The sequence below is a fragment of the Echinops telfairi genome, unplaced genomic scaffold (assembly GCF_000313985.2).
Source record: "Echinops telfairi isolate 266 unplaced genomic scaffold, ASM31398v2 ScPeMD7_29;HRSCAF=101, whole genome shotgun sequence".
NCBI classification, from domain to species: domain Eukaryota; kingdom Metazoa; phylum Chordata; class Mammalia; order Afrosoricida; family Tenrecidae; genus Echinops; species Echinops telfairi.
Genome location: NW_022103926.1, coordinates 7,234,366 through 7,251,523, shown reverse-complemented (window position 1 = coordinate 7,251,523; position 17,158 = coordinate 7,234,366). Strand labels below are relative to the sequence as shown.

Genomic DNA, 17,158 nt, shown 5'->3' with positions numbered 1-17,158 from the left:
GCATGTGGCCCACGGGCCATCGTTTGAGGACCCCTGGTTAATGCCTTAACACAGTTAACAAAACACAAGTAAGCATCTTTCAGCCCAGATCCATCTGAGGTAATCAATAATGTTTCTCATTTCACAAATTCTTGTGAATCCAGTTTGTATTTCCGGCAGACCCGTCAGTGTATTGCTGCAAGTTTTTTAATTCCCTTAAGCAACATTTTACTTATTGACAATTTTGTTCAACCATTTCTGCATTCTGTTAACTCACCTTTCTTTGGATGGGTTTTTCTTCACCTGGGTGAGTGAGCGTTCCCAGTGTTGTTAGCACCGATTGAACATTTCCTTTGGTATTCCAATGATTCCTGGAGCCTTGATTCTCACCAGTGCCTTCAGCGCTGCATGGATTTCTTCCATCACTCACATTGGCTCTTCATCGTGTCCTATCTCCTGAAATCACTGGATGCTGACCAATTCATTCTGTTGGGGTACGATGACTCTCTGGACTCCTTACGTCTTTGGGTGCTTCTGGTATCATTCAATATTTTGCCAACACAATCCTTCCATGTTTCAACCAAGACTTGCACTTTTTCTTCAGTTCATTCCCTTTGAGATATAGTGGGTGAGTTATTCCCCTTGGGTTGTCTAACTCCAGGTCTTGGTACATTTCATCATAAAGTGTTACTTTGTCTTCTAGGGCTGTTTGCTGTTCAGTTCTCTCCATCATTTCTTCCAGTCACTTTTTCTTCCAGTTCCATTCAAGAGCAAGTCTCAGAGTTTCCTCTGACATCCACTTTGGTCGTTTGTCGCTTCCCTTTTCAATGACCTTTTTGTTTTATGTCCCATGTTCTTGCTGTCAGCCCAACGTGTGGGGTCTTCAGTCAGTAGTGTTCAATGCATAAAATCTGTTCAAATGGGATATGCTCAAGGTCATTTTTGGTTCTTGTGGACTTTTTAAGTTTCTTCGGCTTCACCTTGAACTTGTGTGTTAGCAATTGATGGTGTCTGCCCACTGTCAATCCCTAGCCTTGTTTTGGTGGATTCTTCCCACAGAGGTAGTCCATTAGATGGCTGTGTGTGGCAGCTAGATTTTATATCCACTTGCACAGGTGTGAAAGTAGGGGTAAAGCCCAACCTATCAGTCAAGTCACAGCCTGACGATGCCTCTGTTGTTTTCTATCATTTGCATCTCAGTGATCCGCGGGTTATCAGACATATTCCCAAAGCACATTTAAGTGCCCAGGAAGCTCTGAACAGGCCCCCTGCTACTTCCAAGAGGAAGAAAACTTCAGCAACCTCTTCGTTTTGTCTTCCAGACCCCAACGGAGAACTCCGTGAACTAGGCAACCCGAATATCACTAGCACCCCGGGCATGGGGGCTTAGCGCTAAGCGATTTCATCTAAAGGGTCTCCTACTGCTCTAGGGAGAATTGTTTCCTCTTCATCCTTGAATATACCATTATGTTCTTCTAAAGAAGTTTTCCCATCCCTGCCTAGCCTCCCCGCTTCGTGTAAACTGCCCCCAAAGACCTTTCCCCAGGACTGAATGGTGCAGTTGCTTATGTCCACCAGCAGAGAGCACTACGGCTGCTCAAAATGAATTTTCATATCCTCTCCACAACACTACCAGGAAGAAAGCATTTAGGGATCATGGTGTATTTAAATTTCTAGAAGCAGTAGAAAAGCAGACTGCCCCTAGAGGAGGTGCAGGTGTTCATTTAGGGTATAAAATCCGAAGTTTTTCAGGCCATGCTGAGAGCTGCCCAGACAGAGCCTGGAAACAGGCCAGTGGGGCTGGTCTCAGTGCTGTTGAACCTTGTTGCTTATCTCCCCACTTGTCATTCCACTGAAGGTCCCCCAATGCCCTCCAATCACCTTATCTCTAGCAGCCTGCCACTCCCAATTGAAACCCTTTTCCCAACTTTTTGGTCGGCCAAAACCTTGTTGACTATCATCACAGGCTTATGTGCTAATAGACACCCCCACCCTCACCTCCAACTTCCTTGCCCCACCCTCAACAAGGTGAGTCCTTGAGGACCCAATGCCTTAGCCTGTCTCCTCTTAGACCTCCCCCGCCACCTTAGCACCAGAGGACCTGATCAACCAGTGTCCGTCAAATCCATTCTGACGCAGGGGGATCCTTAAGGGTTGGCGCAGAACGCAGGGTTTCCCATGACTCTGTTTTTAGAAGCAGAGTGCCAGGCCTTTCCACGTGCCTGTGGGTGGACTCAAATCTTCAAGCTTTTCACTGAAAGTACCCCAGAGTGACCCTATGCACAACACAACGAAATGCAGCAGGGTCCTGCCCAGGGGCTATAGGGGACACCATACTGTTGTCCTGTTTGGTGGAGAAGGAGCCAGGAGATGGGGGAAGAGATGTGACTGAGAAAGAGTCTCTGCATTATCACCACCATATTCCCATCCAGGGCTGGTAGTCAGAAGACCTGGGGGTTAGCTCCAACTCTGCCACTCTCCCTTCCCTACTTCTCAGCAGTCTCATCCCATCCACATCGGAGAGTTGTTTCCATGAGCCCGGGCCTCTCCATGGTGGGACACGGGGATTCTGCAGCTAAGAAAAGCATCCTGGTCACAGGTTTGGGCCTGCTCCTTCCTGCTATCTGCAGAGACCAGAGACAGAGACGAGGAAAGATTCCTCCTACTGTGCGTTCATCTATCTACAGAGGAAATGGCCATTCTCTGGGCTCTGTCCCTGAGCCACTTAAAATCGTGAGGAGTGGTCCCAATGATGCAACCCCACCCCCACCCCCACCACAAGGACTGCATTGTGGCTTGCACTGGAAGGCTAATACGCGCACATACATTTTCTGGTTTTGTGATTGGCTCATTAAGTCTAAATGAGCTATGAAAAGACTCCAGGACTGTTTCTCCCCTTGCCGACTTCACGTTCTAGAGTAATTCAGCAATCATGCTTCATGACTTCAGGTCATAGTAGTAGACTGTGATATCCTCATTAATATTTGCCTTGCTGTCATTTGTCACAAATAACCTAAGGTTATTTATATATACATAGTCTTGGGAGACTTGCAGAAATCTTGTTTTTCGGATACTCCAACTATCCGGACAGAAAAGGGTTCTAAGAAAGCTCCCTTGGTGAACTGAGAATCCTGGGACAAATTTTTCCTCCCGTGCGTCAGTCCCAACCTCAGGGATGAATTCTGCCTGGGGACACCGCCGCCGAGTTCTCCACACAGTGTAGTCTGGTGTTGTGACATGAGTCTCTGGGTCTTCTCAGTTACACAGCCATCTTCCCAGTCCACAAGGACGTTTTCCTCCATCTGGTGCACGTTACCATTTACAGGGGGCGTTCACACACCTGCATCATTCTGACCCTCAGAACGGCAGAGGGAGACCAGTAAGCCAGCCCCGTCTTACAAATGAGAAAGGCAGAGCCAGAGACATTCTCAAAAGCTCAAATCCAAGGCTTCCAAATCCAAATCCAATGATCTCCCCACAATACCAAGCAGCCAGGCATGACCTCCTAATGGGCTAGTTCTTCAGAGAGCTAAGTATGTGTTTTGCCCCATTAAAAAAAGGTGTTTTACTTAGTGTTAAAATAAGTTTTGCAATTGTTTGAATACAGGAAAAATACAGCTATCAATACACTGAAAAGTAAGAGTGGCCTCGCTTCCAAACTCCATTACCGTCGGTCTGAAAGTTTGGCTCAGCCATGTCCATGGGACTCAGGGGGACTAGTAGGAGAGCCTCTTGGAGTAATGGAGTTTCTGACAATGAGCCTTGGGCAGGTGGTTTCATAGGTGTATGTTTTCAGTACATGATGGGACTAACCAAGAATATCTGAGACCCCTGACTGGTACTGACATTTGAGCCTCATTATTCAGGTCTCTTGTTCTGCTTGTAAAAGCCCACAGCCTGACTGATGGGCATTGAAAGCTAAAGCCAAAAAATCAAAGCTTTCATTTTCCTAAAGGATCCAAAATGGATGTCAAAGTTGCTGTAAAATTTTATGGCCGTCATGATGTGATAAGAACCCCAGAAAATGCAAATAGAGCCCTTCAGTCATCGCATGTGATTCATAAAATCTGAGGCTTTATCTTAAGTGATTGTATGCATTTGAATAAGATACCTGAAGCAGAAATTTTTACAGAGCAGAATACTTCCCAGAACTTGGGAGTCTTCTGGGCTCTGTTACTGGGCTGCTTAGAATTGTAAGGAGTTTTCCTGATGATGCCTCCCCCCACCCCCCTCAATCCATGCTTTGTGTTCAGGGATACTGGTAGAAAGAGTTAATACAATCACTGTTAACTGAAAGGCTGGAGGTTCCAGTCCACCCAGAGGTGCCTCATAAGAAAGTCCTGATGATCTACTTCAAATCAAAAATAAAAACAAACAAACAACAGAAAAAAAACCTATATATAGTTGTCATCACCTGGGGTTGACACAATGGCCGCTGGCTTACTGGTTTTACCATCATTATATTCAAAGCCACCCTGATAATGTAGTGGATTGCCTATTGAGCTGCTAAACACAAGGTTGGTAGTTCAACCCCACCAGTTGCTCCATTGGAGAAAGACGAGGCTATCGGCTCCCTTCAAGATTGCAAGTCTAAGGCACCCAAAGGGGCAGTTCTACTCTATCCTATAGCACCGCTATGAATCAAACGGACTCAATGCCAGTGGGTTTAGTGGTCTCAATCCCTAGTCTGATCAAAGGGGGTGCAGGGATAAACTTGGGCAGAAATCACAGAGAGAGAGAGAGAAATCTACACAATCTATGATTAAAAACCAAAGTTCAGAAGCAGCTGGCTTGGGTAGGGAGGGGTGGGCTCCATCAGGATTGGGCTACGAGAGGGAGCCCCTTAGTGACCTGTGGGCTCCCGAGTTGAAAGTAGTTTAATTAGTAACCTGGAAAACAGGTGGCTTGGAAGGCAGGGGGACAAGTCAGGCACTTGGTTCTTTATGACTGCCCCCACCCCAGCTCTGAGGGCAGAGAGTGCCCGTTTCATGGCAACCGCAACCGACAGACTTTCACCCGTTTGTCCTGTGGACTCGCCGAAGACCTTCTGAGCAGGGGGAAGCCAGGGCCTCCGCTACATGCAAAGGAGGTAGGTGCCGTCTCACAGGTAAACCAAGAGGATCTTTCCCACCCTCCCCTGGCTCTCCTTTTAGATGACTTCCCCTTCCCTCCCTCAGGAAGACAGACACCGGATTTCTTCGCCCTTCCCATGCCTTACAGGCACAAGTCTGTAATGAAATCAGACTGCAAAGCCCGGAGATGTTGTGTTAAAGTGAAAATCAGACGCTGAAGGGGAGAAGGAGAAAGTAAAGGAGGTATCGCGATGCCCCTAGAGAACACCCACAGTCAGCCCCAACTTCAAAACCAAGCCTTCTCTGCCCTGTCAAAGGAGCATGTGTACGCTGAGCTGTGGAAAAGCTGATGTGCAAGATGCGCAAAGCAGCGTGTCTTCAGCACACGGTGCTAGGACAACTGGACATCTCTCTGCGAAAAGATGAATGTCATTCCTACCTCACCGTGTACATACAAAAACTAAGCTACACTATAAGACGTCTTTTAGTTTTAGCGTGTAGCCTTCAAGTTAGTTGGCTAGGCTTATAGTTTAGCCTTGGAGTTAGTTGGGTTTGTTGTTGTTGTTATTGTTGTTTTTACTATATGAGCTAAGGCTTTTATAGAAGAAAATAGAAGAGTAAAGCTGATTCTGGGTCCTGAGCAAGCACATTCCATCTTCAGGAATTCCACGATCCTGTCCGTAGGACAAGAGGGCAGGACGCCTCCAGCCCACCCCTGAGGTCCCTTTAACAGGTGGCCCCGGTTATCCATGTTTAAGCACATCCGAAATGACACCCAGAGTCAGCTTCTGAGCGTGACGTGACACAAAGGCCCATGGCTGCCTCTAGGGTCTGAGTCGTTGGCCTTTCAACATAACATCCCTAATCCCCTTTCAACTTTCTGTTATGGACAGCTTTCCCTGAACCCATCGACGTTTTCCACTGAGGCACGTTGAGAATAAGGAGTTTCAGGTGTTGACTCTTCATATGTGAAGGGAACAAGAAGGCCTAAGGAAATCAGTTCATAGCAACATTGAGACGGCTCTTGAAGGGCTAGAACGAGAGCAGGCAGGCTTGGAGGCAGCCGGGGCCGGACCTCCAGGACAGAAGACTCACGGAGATCTTGGTGAAAATGTAGAGAATCAGGGACAGGATGGAGAGGTAGATCTGGATCCGCTTGCCCCCAAACCGCTTCCTCAGGTACTCGGGCATGGTCACCACCTGCATGGGACACAAGAGAGGTCACTTCTAGCCAGACTAACTGGAGGGGCCAGAGTAAGCCGAGCAGTGGTATCTACTCGGTAGTGGTATACACTTGTTTTTGAATGAACACATAATTGGATAGAACCAAGAAAGCACAGATGAGTAGGAAACACTCGTGTGTGTGTGTGTGTGTGTGTGTGTGTGTGTATGTATGTGTGTGTGTGTGTGTTAGAGTAACTACTACAAACAAGACATCCTAACAATGAAATAATTTTTCCAGTGCACCAAACAAGGATATGCACTTCCCCCCATCTCGGTAGACAGGCTGCCTCCAGGACTGAGGTCACAAGACTACCCAGCTGACCTCTTCGTCCCTTTCTGAAAATTCCAACCACACTTCCTGCCTTGCTCCTTCCACTCAAAGCTTGTTGTCTTTGGGATCAGATACGTGTCATCCTCAAGCTGCAACTCTCTCAAAGATGCAGTCAACCCTGTGTGTCTTCTGTGCTGTTTTCGGAACCCAATAGGGTTACACCCACGAGTGCTCATTACATCTCACAGAACTGACGATACTGAAACTTTCCTACATAGAATAGTTCACAGACCTAATCATGCACCCGATCGATGGGGACCAGCTGTGTGCTCAGCAAGCAAGCCGAGCTGGTGTTTATAAATGAAAGGCCAAAGACGGGAACTATATATCAAGGGCAAGTGCATGGAAGTAGCAGGCAATTGCACACCCAGCGTGAAGGCACACGTCTCTTTGGAATCTATTCTGAAGGGAGGGAGCCGACTTAGGACATTCCCAGCGGGAGGGGTCGTGAGCCTGGACTGAATGCAGCCATCAGACCCAAGTTCAGTGCGCCCATGAACGGGCAAGAACTTTACACTCTGGGAGCAAAAGTCAAGCCACCGGCTCTGTGCCAATTTCCTCGCCGTTTTCTCTGCCTTCTAGCAGGATCCAAGTTCAAGTATCACAGTCGATTTCACAGCAGTAAATAGAATAAGGTAGCAGATACTTACCCCAGCCTTAATGTAAATGGGGACAAACACCCAGCCCAGTACAACTACCAGAACCAGTGCCTGAAACCAGAAGAGAGGTGGAGTCAGATTAGGAGGAGCCTGCACCCGTCCCTGTTGTCTTGTGGTTCTCCTTACCCCATCCCCCCACCTCTAGCACACACACGCTCCGTTGCTCACAAGAGACTCTCACCATTTCTTTTCAGGGGACTTCAAGGACAACTCTCTAAGTGCCTTCCAAAACTGGAGAAGGCCTTAGCTATTTGTGGTCAGAAGATGACAGTGGAGGGAACTCCAGAAGGCTGTCCACTGCCAAGTGTGGCTCTGGACCATAGGGAAAACGGAGTTTTCCTTCTCTTCCCTGGCCTATCCCCTCTCAGCCTTTTAGTCGTGACAATAACGGGGGTGTTATTGTTGTCCGGTGCCATCAAGCCCGTCTGACTCAGGGCAGCACTACAGGGTGAAGTAGAACTGCCTCAGGGTTCCCGAAGCCGGATACTCTTTCCGGGAGCGGATCACCTGGCCTTTCCTCCTGAGAAGCTGCTTGTGGGTGCAGACCACAGACCTTTGGGTTCACAGCGGAACGCTGAGCTTTTGGCACCACCCGGACTCCTTAGAAATGGTGGTCAGCACTTCAGTCTCCAAACACCTGAAGGGTCGTTAAAGACTGGGCTTTTGAACACCAGTGAGAGAAGAAAGACGTCTCCGATTCGCCTTTGCTTACCTACATGGGTGTTATTTTGGTGAGACAGAAGCAGGCCTGGGGGCTCCCAAGACCTTAGCATACCTCCCTATGGACTCTGAAGTGGCCCCCAAGGGTGCCCTTATTCCCAAGAGCGCATCAGCGTCCAGGTTGAGCCCAGTGACGACTACGTCTCTTTTCAGCCCCTGGACACAGTGGCTCTGATGTTACTCACGTTCCATTCGAAGCCCCCAGTGGCGATGCCTGCAGCTGCTCCTGTCCCCGCCAGTCCCACAAAGTGGCCACTTCCGATGTTACTCGCGAAGAGAGATGCTCCGATCTGGAAACACCAAGAGCGAGTCAGGTGAGAACTCTGTGCTTGACCCGGGGGCACAAGGTGGACCAGAGAGAAAGGAGGAATGACTGGGAACTTGACCCCGCTGGAGGCTGTCCAAGTCACTGGTTCAGGGGGCGGAGGTGGGACCTGCGAGGGGCAGTGGAATTCATGATGGAATCTGATCATCCGTGCACCCGCTGTGCACCCAGCCCAATGGCAAGTGGTGAAAACCCAGACAACATAGGAAACCCACATGCCTCCTCTGGGAAATGTCCACGAGGATTCAGGAAAGGCTATGCCATCCAGCCGCAGCTCCTCCCGTGCACTTGGTTTAGGGCCTGGCTCAGGACAAGGCTCTCAGGAAAACGTGCACGATTCTGTTGAAAAAGCATCCTTTAAAAGGAAACCCCGGGGCTTCTGTTAAGAGTGATGGGGGAAATGTGGAAAGGGTGTTGGTCGAAAACCACAATTAGTGTAGCTAATATAAATCGTACATGTGAAAAAGGAAGAAAAGACAAATAACCGTTACACATGTATTTACCACAATAAATAAAATACATTGTTTTTAAAGGAAGCCCCTTGTCAAATGAAGAGGAGTGGTGAAACAGCATTGATGGCGCCTGGCTGTCAGAGTACCACCAGGTCACAGGAGACTGTGTTAATCATCCCCACGGTAGGGTTTTAAGCAGAGGAAGGACATGGCCTAATGGGCTTTCAAAGATCCCTCGAAAGTGTGTGGAGAGTGTCATGTTGTGGAACAGAGGAGAACACAGAGCTACCAGGTGGGAGGCGATTGCTGGAATTCTAGGACAGAGATGACAGCCCCGTGGGCTGAGGAGGGAGGAGTGGAGGCAGAAACGAATGTAGGGCTGGGGTGATGTCTTGGAAATAAAGTCGGCAAGCTTTACTGATAGATCAATGTGATTCATTGCCTTCTAGTTGGCCCTTGACCCATGGCTACCTCACACACAAAAGAACAACATGATACCTGGGCCCGCCCCACCCCCATGATTGGTGAAGAATTGAACCATTGACATCCATAGGGATTTTGTCGGCTGATTTTCGAAGTAGATCACTACACCATTCTTCCTAGCACCGGCGACCCCTGTTTACCATCACAGATGCACTAGCTGGACATCGAACCCACATCGCCCACATAGAAGTGGAGAATTTTACCACCAAACTGCCACTGGCCCCCAATAAGAGAAAGAGGAGTCCAGAAGACATTCATACATGTGGAACTTGAGTAACTAACTGGATGGACATCATTCATTAAGATGATGCTGGTGAAAACAGGACTAGAAATGTCCACTTCTTTTTCTTCAAAGCTTGAGGGAGATAAACGCCTTTTTTCTTTTTAATTAATGTATGATCATTTTATATATATATATATAATGTTTGCTCTGTTAACTATAAGCAGCCTTTTGCATGTGGCCTACGTATCCTGACATGTATCTTTTCATCTCTCATTTGTTAAATTATTAAACCTAATGTTTTACTATTAGCGGTTTAATTACCAGTAATGATTAACTGCATTCAATCCATTTTAAATTCAAAAGGTGCTCCCCTCCATGCACTCAAATGGGAATACAGGACTTAAAGTAGGTTTAGGATTAACATGTGCAAAAAGGATGGGCTAGGGGGGAGGAGCGCTTTGGGAAGAGCAGACTGTCCTGGGAGCAGCCTCATTCATTTCTGTATGGAGTACCACTGTTCTTCCAGCTACTTTAGCTTCATCCTAGACTTCTTCCATCCTCTCTAGGGCGTGCACTCAGTAATTTACCAAGACCCTGATTCTGCCTCCGCAATGTCCTAGACATCCAGGGCTCTAGAGTCCCCTTGTCGTTATCTCCACCAGAACTATGGGAATCGCTTCTAATTGATCTACTGCCTCTTCCTCCTAAAAATCATCCTACACCCACATGCCCGGTGAATTCCGAATGGACAGCCCAAATCACGTCCTTTCGCTACTCAGAGATCCACCGAGACCCCGAAATGGGGCCTGTCAAGTGATGCTCCGAATAGCTTCAGGCTTAAAGACTTCAGAATTCAGCAAAAATTCAAAGTAAAGTCCCCATCCAATGAGAAGACAACATAGGCTTAAGGGTTAGAGTTTGGATGACTTTGTCACCTCAATTTACTCCCTTAGCAGTCATAAAACCTTTGAGTCTGGGTTTGCTCTCATGATAAAGTTATGAGATTATTAATCAACAATGACTGACACTCAGCTCGCCCTTAATCAGTATCCTTTATTTCCTCTCTCCTCCCGAAACAGCACCTATACACCTTCAAAAAACACTGCACAAGGTCAGCCTCGCCCTCAGACAGAGGGCACTGGAAAGTGGAGCACTGCAAGTAGAGCTACGTAGAATGTTAACATATTCTCATTTATTTTCCCTTTTGACCCACCCATGTTTATTGTGCACTAGCTTCCATTCTTTTCTGCTTTCATTTGGATTGGGTTTTCTCTTTTTCACTTGGTTGTCGTCGTTGAAGTGTTTGCATGATTTTACTTTTTAAAAAATCGTTTTACTGGCATGTACGTCACATACCATTCAATTTAATCGTTCAAGCACATCAAGTAGATTTGTACAGCATCACCACAACCAACTTCAGAACATTTTCTTCTCACACACATTGTTAGTTCTCTGTTTTCCCCACCCTCCCCTGCCATGGCCCCATTCACTGACTCTCTGTGGATCTACCTATCCTGGATTTCTCTTCTTTCTTTTTTAAAAATCATTTTATTGGGGGCTCGTACAACTCTTATCACAATCCATACATACATACATTGTGTCAAGCACATTTGTACATTTGTTGCCATCATCATTCTCCAAACATTTTTTTCCCTACTTGGGGCCCTTGGTATCAGCTCCTCATTTTCCCCTCCCTCCTCACCCCCCTCCCTCACCAACCCTTGATAATTTGTAAAGTATTATTATTTTGTCATGTCTTACACTGTCCGACGTCTCCCTTCACTCTTACACAGAAACTCATACAATACAAAACACATGCATACAAAATCAGACAGACGAACAAACAGACAAACAAAACCAACAACAGCGACTAAACAGAAAAACCTCAAAGAGAAGGCAGAAAATATTAAAAACTGAAACAGTTTAAAATGGGTCAAAGGGACATCAAATGATAAAGTAATACATTTTAACCTACCTGCATCTGCTATAATCAACTTAACACTGCTCCCTGTCTGGTACCAAGGCTATTCACATCCTTCGACTATGGTTAGAATGGATTCACTAGGGATTTATCCATGTGGGAACTCTGTGAATCGATTTTGGGCTTCTACTGTCATCCATAGTCTTCTGCAAATTGAGCATTCATACATTCATAACTGAAGCTCGGATACCATTCCCTCCTTCAGAAATGGATTTCATTATTGACAATCCTCGGATCACACAGGCTGGTGTGCTTCTTCGGTGTGAACTTAGTTTATGCCTCACGTACACGGCTGCTTATTTGAAGACAAGCCTTTAATCTTTCTGATAGCTAAACACTATCTGTTTTGTTCACCACACTTTGCTATAGCACCTTTATCTTCAGTGATCTCTTCATGAGGGCGAGTATTGAGTAAGGCCATGTCATAAAATTGGGGATAGAATTAAGTTCAAGCCTATAGTATATGATTTTCTTTGTATGAAATCCAGGATAGGGACATCTATAGAGACAGTAACTAGATTAATATTTTCTTAGGGTTATGTCAGGGGAGGTTGGGGAGTAATGAGGAGGTAGTAATAATAGGTATAAGGATAAAGAAAATATTATAAAGTTGATTGAGGAAAAGATTTCACAACTTTTTTTAATCTATTTAAACTGTTGAACTGTAAGGTACATGAATTATAAGTCAAGAAAACAATTTTAATAACAATAAATAATAAATAATTCACAAAGACTCCATTGGCCACCTTTTCTTTATTGCCCACATCCACCTACCAGGTTTTCCCACTGCTCCTCCCTGCTCAGAATCCCATTAACAATGCTTCCATGACTCTGATTTCCCAAATACTCTCTCTTCACTCCACCCTCATGCTTATGCCCATTGGGGAGCCATGCTTCCTCTAGGGAGTGATCCAATGACATGAACCAACTTGTCCTCTGTAATTTTCTCCCACATTCATTCTACATTCAGGACTTCAGGCTTCTCCTAAAACTGCCCCAGATTGACCTTGCTCTGACTAACTTCTTGCTAAGCCTTCCTCATCTTCTAATGGGGCTCAAGAGGCTGTTATAAGTACTTAGATATTTTTGCTGCCACTGGGTAAATTCTAGGCTCTAGAAATTCCACTGAGTAAACACTGGGTTCTAGAAATGAGCTCTCTATAACAATACTATTCATCAAGTCCTATGGGCCAGGAATCCCATCGTCACATTAAAAAACAGAAACAAAAAACCCTCACTGCCATTGAGTTGATTCAGACTCATAGCCCCCCTATAGGATAGCGTACAACTGCCTCTGTGGATTTATGAGACTGTAACTCTTTACAGGAAGAGAAAGCCCGTCTTTCTTGCTCGGACTGGTGCTTTTGAACTGCTGACCTTGAGGTCTGAAGCTCAACTTATAACCCACTAGCCACCAAAGTGTTGAACCCTGGACTCTGCCCATGGCTGTCCAACCCTTACCTGACATTCCCACCAGGGTTGCTAAAGTCTTTAATGAAAGGTGATAATTCTGGAACTGTCTCCAATTCTTTCAAAAAGGTTAGGAGATGAGAACCAAGCAGGTGGGTAAATTAGGTCCCGGCTGCAGAAAAGCCATGAAGAGGTGGCGGAACGTAAGTTGAGTGCGACAGGAGCTGGAAAGCAGATCATCTGAGGTTAGCTACAGAATGACGTTGGAAATGATTATGTCCATTTTGTCATTTTCAGATGGAAAAGGAAAAAAGTACAACCTGGGGGGTGGGGGGGAGTTATTCAATTGACACACTCATTTTATCTGGATGTTATCCACACCCTAAGAGAAGTATCGCAGCATAGGCATACCAGGCCCAGGAGTGAAGACTTGCCCGAGGCAATGTCCTAGCATCACCTCTCCACTCTTGGCGGGCAAGCTAGAAGCCTCCCCTGGGAGATCCTACACAGGGCTTTTCCAGCGTTAGCTTGCCTCAGAATATACAGCTCAAATACAGGATGGTAAATCTTCAGGCAAAAATAAAAATATCTGTTCAGTATACGCATGTCCCAAATACAAGGTCCCTGGTTGACAGACAGGACTGCTTGTGACCTAGCAGGTTATGAGTTGGATTGCTAACCACAGGTCAGCAGTTTGAACTCACTAGCCGCTCCTCAGGAGAAAGATGAGGCTTTCTATTCCCTGAAAGATGTGCAGCCTCAAAACCCACAGTGACAGTTCATTCTGTTCTACGGGGTTGACGTGAGTCCCAATCAACTGAGTGGCAATGAATTTGGTTGGCGTTAGGAGCTCGACTACTAACCTAAAGGTTGGCGATAACAGTCCCTGCCATCGAGTCAGTTCTGATTCATAGCAACCCTATAGGGTGCTGAGACGATAAGTCGCCCCTGTAGGTTTCTGAGAAGAAATCTATTTTTTCAATCATTTTATTGGGGGCTCATACAACTCTTATCACCATCCAGCCATCCAGCCATTGCATCAAGCACGTTTGTACATTTGTTGTCATCGTCATTCTGAAAACATTCGCTTTCTACTTGAGCCCTTGGTATCAGCTCCTCGTTTTTCCCCTCCCTCCCCCACCCTCTCTCCCGCACAAACCCTTGATAATTTATAAATTATGTTTTCTGTCTTATACTGACCGATGTCCCCCTTCACCCACTTTTCTGTTGTATAGATATCATTGTGATCTGTTCCCCCTTCCTCCCCCCACCTTTCCCTTACCCTCCTGGTATCCCTACTCTCCTTGTTGGTCCTGCAAAGTCTTGATGGTAGTAGAAAGTCTCATCGTTGGCAGAACAGCCAGTGAGTTCCAATTGCTAGCCTTGTGGTTAGCAGCCCCGTGCACGATCCACTGTGCCGCCAGGGAGGAGTCTGGTGATCGGCTTAGCCTATACAGCTGTATCACTTTACCAAATAAATATATTTTTTTATATAATTATTGTTGCCTTTCTTTTTTTATTAATCATTTTATTGGGGCTCATACACTTCATCACAATCCATACATACATCAATTGCGTAAAGCACACTTATGTATTTGTTGCCCTCATCATTCTCAAAATTCGCTCTCCACTTGGGTTCCTGGAATTAGCTCCTCCAAATAAATATAATTTTATTGTGATATATATGAATAAATGCATTTTCACGTGCCCAATTAAGTGACATTAATGGCATTCCTCCGATTCTCCCATCACACTCAATCTGTCTCTACGTTTCTCCAGGACCCTCAACAATGGTACCCTTCTTCCCCTCCCACCTCCCCCCCTCTGTTCCCGGTATTCATTAATAAACTCTGACCTTGTTAAATAATAAGAATTAAGCCTATCAAGGGTTCCTCCGAGTCAGAAATGAAGTCCCAAACTAACAAAAACAACCGAACCAAACTCTGTGCACTAAGTCCATTCTGATTCACGGAGACCCTTTGGAACCGAGTAGAACTGCCCCTGTGGGTTTCCAAGACTGTCCGTCTTTATGAGAGCAGAAAGCCTCGTCTTTCTCCCGAAGAACAGCTGGGGTTTTGAACTGCTGGCCTTTTGGTTAGCAGCCCAGTGTGTAACCACTAGGCCACCAGGTCTCCTCGACAACAGCGATAACCTATTTGGGTTCCTGTATAGAACATAACTTTGTAAGAGCCCTCGATAAAATGTTTAAAAAGAACATAACTTATACTCAAAAAGTATCTGTTGGTGATCGGACATTCTAATTTAACTAGGTATCCCATATTTCTTCTTTTGCTATATCTGACAGTGCTAATCAGTATTACCTGGGAGGCTTGTTAAGAGTTAAGCTGCTTGGCCCTCTTCTCCTGTCCTCAGCCTGCTGCTGCAGAACCTGGATCTAGTGTCGGGGATCCTGGCCATGGTGCCCTCCTGACTTTTGTCCACCCATTGGTTCCTACCTCCTCACCAAATGTAGCAGCTGCTCCTCTCATTCACTTTATCTTACGGGATGTTCACAATAATCCCATGAGGTGTGTGTCATTTTTCAGTTTGGTTGGCATATAATTCAAATAGCATACAATGCAAAAGCTCAAGCATGTTAAATAAAAAGAGTTGTACAATCAACTCCACAATCAATTTCAAACATTTACTTCTTCTTTGTACTTATTATGTGTGTTAGTCTGGGTACTTTGGAGAAACAAATCCACAGAAACTCATGTATAAGAGTTTTATATAAAGGTTAAGTGCACATCAAGGAAACATCCCAACCCAGTGCTGCCCAAGCCCACAAGTCCAACATTAACCCATTAACCCATATGTCTGACACCAATCCACAAAGTCCTCCTCCATCTCACAAAACACACACAATGATGCTGACTGCAGGAGGAAAGCCGAGTCAGTAAAAGTGTAAGCATCTCACCGTTGGCAAGGGTCTCCACACAGGTGCTCCAGCACCTAGGGGTGCATCGAGGTAGGTCCATGTGGCTTCTCTTTGGGGATGTCTTTCAGGAAGTGAGCCTTGCCAGCTGAAGCAGGGAACTGGCTAAGGCAGCTGCACCCTGGTCCGACCATCAGAAAGCCAGAGACCCGAGAACTCGAAAGGCAAGGCTCACCGAGCCCTTTATCCCTCCACCCTTCAATTAGCCCCACATGTGTTTATCAGCCAGGTTGGCACAATAACTACCTCATTGTGATTTGCTCCATATTTCCCACCAACCTCCCCTGTCATACCCCCAAGAAACTATCAATGCAGTCTCTGTTCCTATAACTTTACCCATCCTGGATTTCCCATAGAAAAAGATAGGGGAAAATACAGAAAACAACAACAAATCCGCACTCTGCATGACAGCAAGGCGAGTCACACCCCTGGTCTGTGGTCAGAGGGGATTCAGCTGAAGCTTAACTCATGCATGGATCTTGTGAAAGGATTTTGGGCTTCCACTGACATCCATGTGAACTGGGGGTTCACAATTTAAGCTTGGATGCCATTCCCTCCTTTAGGATTGCATTTTATTATTTATAGTCCTTGGATCACAAGGCTGGTGTCCTTCTCCCATGTGGGTTTAGTTGACACTTCACTTAGATGACTGCTTGTTTGAAGACAATCCTTTAAGACCGCAGACGCTAGTTTCTGCACCACATCTAGTTTCTTCATCACACTTTGCTCGAGCACCCACATCTTCGGTGATCTCTTCGTGAAGGCAAGCATCAAGCAGGGCCATGTCATAAGAAGTAATTTTTCTTGTGTGTGACTAGAATTAAGTGTGCGTTCAAAATCCATTAATATATCTGATATGTATCATTCTTAAATTCATTTTACATATAGGAAGACAGAGGTTCAGAGGAGCGAAATGACCTTCCGGAGGTCATTTCTGAATGTAACTGAAGCTCCTGGAGAAGATGGAACATCGGACCTAACCATAACAGGCAGTTACATCATCCCCTGTCAACTTGAGCAAAGGGGAGAAGTCTAGCCTGTCCATCAGGTCATAGTCAATCATGCCTCTGGGTGGGCGTGGCCTTCTCCTGAGGATTCTGGGAGATCCTGTCTTCCTTCCTGGAAGCGAGACACACACTCTTTCTCTCTGCAGAACATTCCTGTTGACAAGACACATGGAGCTACACTGATGGAGCCAGAGCCCTGAAGCTGGAGGAGCCACATGGAGACCCATGCCAGTGCTGAGATGCTTCCACCACCACTGGATCCATAAGACTTTCCACCCCCTGGCCTGTGATCTTCCTGCATTCCACCTCATTGCATGTGTTGTGAGAGTGTGAAGAGGAATTTATAGATTGGTATCA

At 46.0% G+C, this 17,158-nt stretch overlaps 1 protein-coding gene across 1 annotated transcript in view; it reads right to left on the bottom strand.

Annotated features, from left to right (window-relative positions):
• The window catches only part of SLC5A1 (solute carrier family 5 member 1), a 62,245-nt gene that overhangs the window by 26,365 nt on the left and 18,722 nt on the right, over window positions 1-17,158 (bottom strand). The window contains exons 3-5 of the mRNA XM_004716703.2: window positions 8,171-8,275; window positions 7,257-7,316; window positions 6,147-6,251 (exon numbers count right to left, since the gene is read on the bottom strand). Coding sequence (XP_004716760.1) covers window positions 6,147-6,251; window positions 7,257-7,316; window positions 8,171-8,275 — 270 coding nt within the window. The remainder of the gene's footprint in view (window positions 1-6,146; window positions 6,252-7,256; window positions 7,317-8,170; window positions 8,276-17,158) is intronic.